The following is a 10,266-nucleotide window of genomic DNA, read 5'->3' on the forward strand; positions in this document are numbered from 1 at the left end:
GAGTCGACACTAACATGTTAAACACATATTGCATTCAGACATTGGTGACGCAATGAAGGGTTTGTCTTAGATTTGAGATGAATTAGATAATTGAAAAAGTTAAATAAATACAGACACCAAGAAGTCTTTCAATAAAAATTACCAGAAAGTGAACAGTGTGCAGTCTGGCCCTGGATGAGTTGAGTGCAGCACAGTGAGGTTGAAGGAAGAGTCAGCGAGACATCATTCGCACAAACTCTGCAGGAAGGAAGGATAAAAGAAAGAAATGCTCTGTTAATTCTGCTGTCTCTTCTTTGCTTATGCCTTAACATCCACCTCTGAACTCTGCGTTTTACCATTTTTGCATGTTTCATGTGTCCTCCAGGAGCTCCTGCCATGACTAAAATATTTAGTTGTTGTACAACCACTGCAAAATCGTTCCATCTGCCTTGGTATACATTTTCCCTTTTTTTTCGTTGCTTTATTTCCTATTTTTCTGCTTCATTTTTCATCCTTGTCAGCTTCCTTGCCTAATTCACCTTCAAAGTCCACCTGTCCGTCTCCATTGAGGTCGACGTCTCGCAGGATCTCGTCAATCTCTCTGTGGTTGAGTTGCTCTCCCATCAGCTTTTTCATGGCTTCTCTCAGCTCCCCGAGGCTGATCTGCCCATCGCCGTCTGAGTCAAACTGGGAAACCAAATGGGAAGATGAAAAAAACACATAAAAGGTGAAACTGGGGGAAAGGTACATCAGCGGCAGATAATTGTAAACTATGATTGCATTACAAACCTCTCTAAAAGCATCCCTTAGCTCCTTGACTCCAATCATATCTGCGGTCTCAGCAAGCATCTTGGGACCCATCAGTTCCACAAAATCCTCAAAGTCCACCCTGCCGCCACCTGAAGAGCAAGAAAATGAGCACGCAACTATGTTAAAACTTTCTTTTGCACAAAGTGATGATGTGAAGTTCAGGTTTTGCTGTTGATGTCACACAGCTTCAGGGTACCACAACCAGGCTGTACATTGCACACACAAATCTTTTTTTTTTTTTTTTTAGCAGGGGTTCAAATAACTGATACCAAATCTTGATGAGACCAATGACATGTAGTAATATCTTATTTGTTAGAAGCTTTTAAAGTCACAAATGAATGATCTTGTTCACTCAATTGTTTAACTGTCCAAATAAATGTATTTATTATATCGTTGTGTATTTAAAATGATCGGTGGTCTGCACTCTTCTGGTATACAGACATTGTATACCCTCTAGGAAGCTTCAACATGTAGCTACTTTTCATGAATGTGATTGTGCGGTGTTACACAAAATGCAAACTATATTACCACAAGTTTAAAACCTCCAATGTAGCAATAATAAGGTATTTCACATTTACCTTGGGCATGTTTTCCTTTGCCATTTTATCCCATTGCTTTGTGGGGGCGGGGCCAGAAGTTTTAGGCTCTGATAACTCAATCCCTGCTTTAACAATAAATTAAATAAACAATAATTTTGTCCATATTGTACCCCATTGTGTGTGCTGATGCGATGTAATGTAATGTATTTCTGCTGGAGGACTTACAGATCTGCTGGCTGAGTTCTATCAGTTCCATTTCTGTCGGCATATATCCCATGGTCCTCATGCACTCCCCGAGGTCCTTACAGCTGATGAACCCGTCCTTGTCTTTGTCAAACTCCTTGAAGGCCTCACGCAGCTCTGCAGGGAGAAGTGAGTGAATGACTGGGAGACAGAGAGCGGCGCTGGTATTTTACGCCTTTTGAAGCCTCTTGGAAAAAATCCATCAGATGTGAACTAAAGAAGTGAGTTTGCTACAGACTACAGTGAATAAAGTCAGCATTAGTTGGACATTTGAAATTATGACTGGCTTGCTTGTTTGTTTAAAAATGTCCAGCAATGTTACAGCAGTGTGATGTCACATCGTTGTATCACGGTACTATTAGTCAGTATTTGTTGCTAACAACCTCTCATTTGCTCTTATTATAGATTATCAATAAGACATTGTTCCACAATAGGCTTTGTATCCATCAATAAAACCGCAAGTTACAACAGATAAGCAATTACCTCTGTAACTGGTGCCTTATATGAAGATTTGTTTCAGTCACTGTGATCTCTCAAATCAGATGACTCACATGTGAGTGTTTACTATATAATGATTCTTTGTTTTGATTCTCGTGATTCTGAACAGTGTGGGCCAGACATGACCTTGTGCTGAAAACGTGAAGAATAATTTCTACTGTTGAAAAATAATCCTTCACTTTGATCTTACACATTTTGAGCAGGAAAGAAAATCTGTCCACATTACTGACATTCAAGGAGAAGGACAAGTCAGGAAATTCAGCGTTTTGCAATGTGCAGTAAATCAAGGGGACGGGGCGAGGGGTGAGGGCTGATGATGGAGAAAGGAGTGGGGTGGAGCTTTTGATATCTCTACCTTCCATTTCCTCTGGTCGTAGATCTCTGTCCTGTCATGGTGCAGAGAGAAGACAGGGAACATACAGAGACAGGACAGCCAGTCAGGCAGATTACACACACACATACACACACGTTTTCAATCCCGCATGGTGTATTTCACAAACACTGTCACAAAGAAAAATGTAAAATTAAAAACATTGAAAATGGTTGTGACATTTTACTGCTTCATCTCTTCTTGGATCCTCCTCAAGCGAGATTCTATGACAGGATTATTTGGCTTTTGATCTGACTGACCCTATTAACATTTTTAGTAGATTTGCTCACAGTCTCACATCCAATCTAATTCTGCTCTTGCTGATTTGAATGTCTGCTGAGCATATGTTCTGCAGCAAGCGTTCAATATATATTAAATAACACAGAATACATGAAGACAACATGAAGATTTCCTTTAGACTCTTTCTCTCCTTTCAAACACACCCATGTAGACAGACAGACAGACACACATACACACACAGCAGCAAAGCTGCGGGAATGCTACGTATGATGGTGCATCTCTGGATTTTGAAAGAAAGCCACCACGGATTAACATATTCTAAGTCACCAGGCCTTGCTCCAATAGGAACAACAGGGAGTTTACACTCTCCACTCTGCAGCCACACACACCAATACACAGTTCATAGTTGATGCTGAACTGGCTTCAGAGTGCGCTGGCATTGCCAAGAGGTGACAGCAGGATATGTTTGTTCGTAACGTGTGACATCAGCGGCAGGAATAATACAGACTGGATTAGAGAACGCAGGGGGGAGAGAAGAGGAGCAGGGAGATTACAGCGGCAAATTGTATTATAAATCACAGGGGCTCATTGTTTTTTTCAATTCCCTGTCTGCTGCAGATTTTTTTTTGTTCATCTGCATCTGCATTACCGTCCAGCTGGCACATGATTAAACCAACGTTAACACACCTGGACTGGGCTGAACATAGCAGCAAACACACGTACCATTTTTAATGGTCAACACAGTTTTTGTTTTTTGTTTTTTTTTTTCTGAAATGAGAGTTGAGCCACAGAGTCACGTGCAGCATGCAATTCACCGATATCACCGAAAATTTCCAAGACAACAGCGATTAAATGAAGGGTAACCATTAAGCCATCATCCAGCGAGACAGATGTCAGCAACACCAGAGGGCCGAGGACAAACTAAAGCATCCTGTGCTGTTTTACAAAATAAGCCTGTGTGGCTTACTTTTGTGCCACTTTAGAGAACAAAAGGGATTAAAAACCAGGAAGTGGACTAAATATAACAAAGTTTGTGCACTTTGTTGAGGAATCCCTTCTTTTTCCTCGATCTATGACTTCAAAAAACTATGCCATTGGATGAATGCGATGTGAATGCAACATGTACCATTTAGCAGTAAAGTCAAAGTGGAGGTGAGTCGGATGGAATTTCTGCTTGTGCTGTAGATGATAAACCTAAAATGATTTTATCTGCCATGGCAATCTGTCAGAGAGCTGAAGAGACATACTGTATTTCTCGTAAACCAGCAAACCAGCGGGAAAGTCAATCCATGGAAATCCATGGATGCATGACATTGAATCCAACCACCTCTCCTTCGCAACATCAGTCTACTATCAGTCTACTATCAGCACATGATCAGATGTTAGGCTGAATTTTTTTTCCTCTTTATTCTATTTTATTTATTTATTTTTTGCACTAATCATGCATAACTGTTGATTTTCATTGTATCTTTTGAACAGTGATGATAAAATATCTATCAAACCTCCTATTACAAACTGCTTCATCATGTTGAGAATACGATGCAGTGGTCAGACAAACAGTGAGCTCAATGGCGTTGGATGACACCATCTCAGTGTTTACTGGGTTTTCTGTGATTTTTTGTTTCAGTGAAAGTAGAAGGGGGAAAAAAAATCCTGACATATTATTACATATTGAAATCCAAATGGTGTTCCTGTGAATGTGAATATTGTGAGCCAGGCACAAGCCTGTACAGAAAATGTGAAGAATAATCTTCTCTGTTGAAAAATAATCTTTCACTTTGATCTTACGCAGTTTGAGCAGCACAGAAAATCTCTCTGGCTTCACATTCAAAGACTCAGGAAACTTTATGTCCCACCACATGCATTTCCAGTTTACAGTCTGAGGAGGAACTATGGAAGCTGTGGAAGCAACACAAACTTCCCAAGTGCAAAAGGACCACTGCGTCATGTTTCGGAGTAAATGCATCACAAATACAGTAACACAGTGGTGAATGATGAGTTAACGTTATCTACTAGTCATTGCGAGTTGAGATCTTTATTCACTCAGCAGCTCAAAACTCTCTGGCAGTTCTATTTATTTTTTGAAACTGAACTCTCTTCATGATATATGCATATAAACATATGAACATCAAATCAAATCAAATCAGATTTATTTATATAGCGCCAAATCATAACAAAGTTACATCAAGGCACTTTACATTTGGAGCAGGTCTAGACCAAACCCTTTATAAAATTCTACAATTTTTTATAAAAAACATATGAACGCTCTACAACCTTGGCCAATGACAAGTACCTATTAGTTTTATACTCACGTCTTAGTGTTGCTGTTACCACTTTGCAGTACTGACGCAAGTTGTCTTATCATCTGCGTTCTTTAGGATTTACATATTTAAACTGGTACCAGCTACCATTAACAGATGGTTAGCTTGGCGCAAAGATAAGAAACGAGTGACAGCTGGCCTTCAGCACCTTGGGCGAGGGGGATTGTGTGTTGGACTATTTCAGTGGAGTCACACACCAGGAAGTTGCTGTGGCCCCCAGGTGAATATAGTACCTATGTAAATGATAGCTATAGAATAAATTAAACTTCATTGAGGTAATGCTTGTCCTCCAGCCCAAGGTCTTCTAAAACCAGGAACCTATAGCTTAGTAAAGAACAGTGACCGCACCACCATCCTAATGGCTCTCTTCAATTAGTGCTGCTGCCTGCAGCGTCACAAAATGACTCTCTTATTGATCTGTTGCATTCCTACTGTCTCTGCATGAGGCATTAATCTAAAATAAGAGGCATATGTGATAGCTCCAGTGCTGCTAGAGGATTGAATTTATGGCCTACGTTACAATCTCGACAGATTGGGAGGCCAGTTAATACAGTGTAATACAGCTATCTGTTATATTACCAATTATTCTTTAGCTCAGGATTTCTATAGGAGATATGGTGTCAGGGACATTTTCCTGCTTTCCTTCCTCCCTTCCTTCCATGATTTGGTTTTCTTTATCCCAGAACAAATAATCATAACAGATTGATGAGAGATTTTGTATATGTGAAGTGTGCGTGTGCCATACATACAAGCTGACTCTGCGCGAAGCCTTGTCTGAGGAAGATACAAGCAGGCCCCACTATGTTGTGCAGCATGTTGACATTCTTAACCAGAGCGCACAGGGGCTCCTCAAACTCCCGCTCACTCCCTCCTCCATCCTCGTCATCTGTGTCCACCTCACCTGCACCACCCAGCTGCCCGAGCATGGGGGCAGCCAGTGGGGCGCTGCTTCCTTCTACTGGTGACACCCCCTTTAAAAGAGGGAAACCAGTTGTTGCAGGAAAGAGATCAATTTACGACTTAAATTACATTCACTCAATGAGTTGCCAGACTAATTCACCGCACAGCTTCTTGCATTTAGCACGCCTGTTTGCAAACTTAAAATTTACCAGAAACAAAATCCATGAATTACTGTTTTGTCCAGCAGCTGAAATGTAAGTTAGCAATTGCTAAATACTCCACCAACTTTCACAACCTATTGAGCTCAGGTAGAGTTTATCCACAAAGCTTGAGCTTCACTACCGTAATCAGTTTAAGCTTTCTAACCTTAACTTTCCTCAGATGAAAGCAGCTGAATTAACTCTTACCGTCTTTCTTTTACTGTTGTTTTTAGAGGCTTTGTTGATGTTCCCCATCACCCTCCTTCTCTGTCTGCCCTTCTCCCTTTGCTCCTAGTTTGTCACCAAATATCAAATGTCAAGTAAAAATCCAAAGTCCACCTACATCCTGGGAATCCCATGGGCCATGCGCACCCAGTGAGGCGGTAGCAAATGATTCCACTGGCACCACTACTACTGAAAGCAACTGCTCTCGGCGCACGTGCTATAATCCAAGATCCTATTGGTCCAGTGAGAGAAATGGCAGCAATAGGATGTCACATTAAATCCAAAACTCCGATAGGTTGTTGGAGGCTGTCATGATGAGCTTTGAGGCGTGTGGTGAGATGTTAGGGAACTGCAACAGGGTGCTGGAGATTGTCAGGGTTAGGGTGGGAAAGCCGGGTCATGTTTGGGCTGAAGCAACCTGCTGCTGCCAGACTCTGATTGCATGAGTCGACTATATTCTCTCTCCATTCAACTCTCTCTCTCTTTCTATGTGAAGCAAATACACACACACAAGCACATCCATAATTTTTTCTGGTTTTCATCTGTTAGCCCCTCTTGCCATGAGTGATCCCTTGAATTCGGACCAACTTAATATAATCCATCCCACCCACCTTCCCCTCTCTGCCACTCAAACATTGTGCTTATAGCCTCCAAATGACTAGTCTGGCAGAACTCTTAAGTGTGTGTGTGTGTGTGTGTGTGTGTGTGTGTGTGTGTGTGTGTGTGTGTGTGTGTGAGAGAGAGAGAGAGAGAGAGAGAGAGAGAGAGAGAGAGGGGGGAATTATGGATGAAGAGTTGGCTGTCTGTATAATCCCTGAAATTCGAGATTAGAGGGAAAGCATTACGTTTACAGGCCATGGGAGTCTGACCAGGAAGTGCAAGGAAAAGAAGAAGAATGTTTAGTATTTTAGACAAAGTTAATAATGGAGCAACGATCTGATGACAGACATGAGAATTGAAGGATATTGTATGGTATATGAAGTCAAAAAATAAATGTGATAATATAAATATACCCCATTCACATAAATTTTTGTGCAGTGATAAAAAGCAGACCTCAAATTATATTCATCACTGTTTCTGTTTATGTATATGCCTTATAAATGAATATTTAAAAGATATTTAGTGGTCTGATGCCTGTGTGGAATTCTGGTGGAAATGGTCACATTCCTTCAAATTAAAATCATTAAAATCTTTTTAAATAAAATGTAATCAAGCTTTTACAATTAGTAAGAATCACTCAACCATTTGAATTTAATATGTTTGGCTGTTCCCAAATTAAAATTTCCATTTATTTTGTATGAACTAAAAACACTTCAATTATTTTATTTGTAATTATTATTCTGGCCAAGCATATAATCTTGGCACAAAATAATTCTGTTTGTGCCAGTTGTATCTTTTGCTGTTATTATTATTATTTATTTTATTTTTTTAAACTGAAACTATTGTGGCCTCAGAGCTCAACATACTCCAATTTAGGAAAAAACACGTAGACAAAACAAGCTAATTTGGAAAACATGGTCATCAGTTTGACACTATATGCTGCTACTTGACTATGATGCACCATAATGTGTATTATTTTACATGGGACACAATACACATATTAGGCTCTATAATAATAGTTTCACCTCTTGCTTTCTTGTCCCTAAACTGATGGCTTTATCTGGTGCCATTCATGAATTCCCTGCCCGTGCCGTATTTAGCCACAGTTGCCAACAAGTGGCTAAACGAGACTGCTATTCATCAGTCCACGTTCAAGTATTAATAACTTTTAATGAAGAAGACCATTAGTGTAAGTGGTAAGCAAGCTAAGTATCACAAACATTTTCTTCAAACAGAGTGGATTTCTTGCAATAATCCAAGAGCTAATGAAAAATCCCATTGAGTGCTCAGGGAGGGATTTGGGCTGAACTTCTGGGCCGGCGTACAAAAACAGTCATCAGTGCTGGACGCTTACATGGGAACAGCACTGACTCTAAACTGAGGTTTGGTGCAAACAGAAGGTCACTAATCAAACGCAGCCAATGACTTCATTTGATGCGCAGGCTGTACTCTTTCAGTGTCTCTGGGACAATTTCATGTCACTTTTTATTGTCATTTTGTTAACTCTTTTAATCCTCTTTTATCTTTCAAAAGACAAGAACAGTGTCAATCAAATTGTCAGTCTACTCCTACCTGACTTTTCTTTAATGTCCTCTTGATGGCGCTATTTCGACCCCTTCCTTCCTTTGGCTATCAGGCTGTTGAATGCTGCTGAAATTGATGTTATGTCAAGTGAACTTGACATAACCTGCATTTTTGTTGATGGACTTATAACGCACATGTGTTTTTCTTCTGGTTTTGCATTGTCTGCTGATCTGTTGTTGCTGATGTGAATGTGATTGCGCAAACTGGGATTGAGTTTGTCGCCTGGTATCCTAAAACTTGGCAGACTGCGAAATGGAATTGCCTTTGTGGGATGAATAAGGTTGTCTGAAATGAATACTTCGAGTGTTACACACAGAAACATGAACTGTGTGTCTTTACTTAATATCACCAGCAGAGTGAAGCAAAGCTCAAGCTGTTAACTTAAAAAAAACAACAACAACTACTTGTCCTTAGCTGTAACATTCTGGCCCAACCACCAGATGTCAGTCTCCTGCTTTACTATCAATGACAGCATCGTGTCATTCATTTATTCAACTTCTACCGCTTATCAGTCTCCGCGATGCAGGAGCTGCTGGTGCCAATCCCAGCTCACAATGGGTGAGGGGAGGGGGGGGTCACCCTGGACAGGTCAGCAGTCCGTCACAGAGACCAACAACCACTCACACTCACACTCAGACCTACAGGAGTACTCGGAGGAAACCCACACAAGCACAGGGAGAAGATGCAAACTCCACACAGAAAGGCCCCAGGCCAGGAACCAAACCTTCTACCTTCTTATTGTGGGGCAACAGCACTATGCCCCCGTGTGGCCCTCACTATATATGAAAAAATTAAAGTACCACAGAGAATTTATTAAGTAAAGAGGAGAGAGGGCAATGAGATGACTTGCGACAAATGATTTGTATCCACAGTGTCTCAGTTATATAACAACATGTGCCTTAGCCCACTGATCCAGCTGCACACTCATCAGATTAATAAACGGAAGCCAGTCCCATAATGGGCTTTTTCCTCCATTGCTTCCTATGATATATTTTATAACCATGCAGAGAATCATTCAGATTAACCAGAGCAACAATTTCGTTTAAGGGAAATTTCACAGAGACATGTTTCATCTTGGACAAAGAGCATTTACACAGGCAAAGAAAAAGTGAAAATATTTCCTCTGTTTCCCCTCCCAGTTGAACCCATGCCTCAAACAACAGTCTGCTGTGAACACAGAGCTTTTCAGCTGGAAAGCCCAAAACAGAGCAGTTGGGTGAGAATCCATGCTCCATCCCTCGACAACAACAAGCACATCAGATGCCTGAAAGGCGAGGATAGAAACTGTGCCAACAGACAATCCAGTGCTGGGGCAGTAAACAATATGATGGACCCATTCCAAAAGTCAGGATTTTTTCATGCCATGCTACGTTATCAGCTTTGGGTGGAATTGCAGTGCAGGAAGTGAAAGCCAATCTTAGGCATACAGATATTTTGGGCAATGTACAAAGAAAAGAGGAAGCTAGTTGTGGAGCAGGTTCGTAGACAGGAGGAAATATTAAGGAACGCAAGGGCAGTGGCTCAGTCTAAGCAGGGACAGTAATTTGAACTGGGAAGGTGTAGAGAACCAAAAGCTTAGTTGGAAAGAGCTGTATGTATGGAGGAAAGCAGTATTAGATTTTTGATGGGGGCAACATATGATATATTGCCAACTCCCCAGAATCTAAAACTCTGGGTAAATGGAGACCCGCTATGTCCGTTGTGTTCAGGTACTGCAACTCTAAAGCACATCTTGTCAGGTTGGTCTGTCACAAGGA

The 10,266-nt window shown here is 40.9% G+C and overlaps 1 protein-coding gene across 2 annotated transcripts; it reads right to left on the minus strand.

Moving 5' to 3' along the window:
* Positions 1 to 211: 211 nt before the first annotated feature.
* On the minus strand, positions 212 to 6,355 carry cabp2a (calcium binding protein 2a). 2 transcript variants are annotated; one of them, XM_029505785.1, is made up of 7 exons: positions 6,308 to 6,355; positions 5,750 to 5,971; positions 2,425 to 2,455; positions 1,554 to 1,688; positions 769 to 878; positions 519 to 666; positions 212 to 237 (listed from the first exon to the last, which is right to left on the minus strand). In XM_029505785.1, the coding sequence occupies exons 1-7, from the start codon at positions 6,353 to 6,355 to the stop codon at positions 212 to 214; spliced, it is 720 nt and encodes a 239-aa protein (XP_029361645.1). The 2 variants fall into 2 exon arrangements, with proteins under 2 accessions (XP_029361645.1, XP_029361653.1); XM_029505793.1 differs by lacking the exon at positions 6,308 to 6,355 and adding an exon at positions 3,098 to 3,100 and having other exon boundaries at positions 5,750 to 5,815.
* Positions 6,356 to 10,266: the final 3,911 nt, after the last annotated feature.

The sequence above is a fragment of the Echeneis naucrates genome, chromosome 1, assembly GCF_900963305.1.
Source record: "Echeneis naucrates chromosome 1, fEcheNa1.1, whole genome shotgun sequence".
Lineage (NCBI taxonomy): Eukaryota > Metazoa > Chordata > Actinopteri > Carangiformes > Echeneidae > Echeneis > Echeneis naucrates.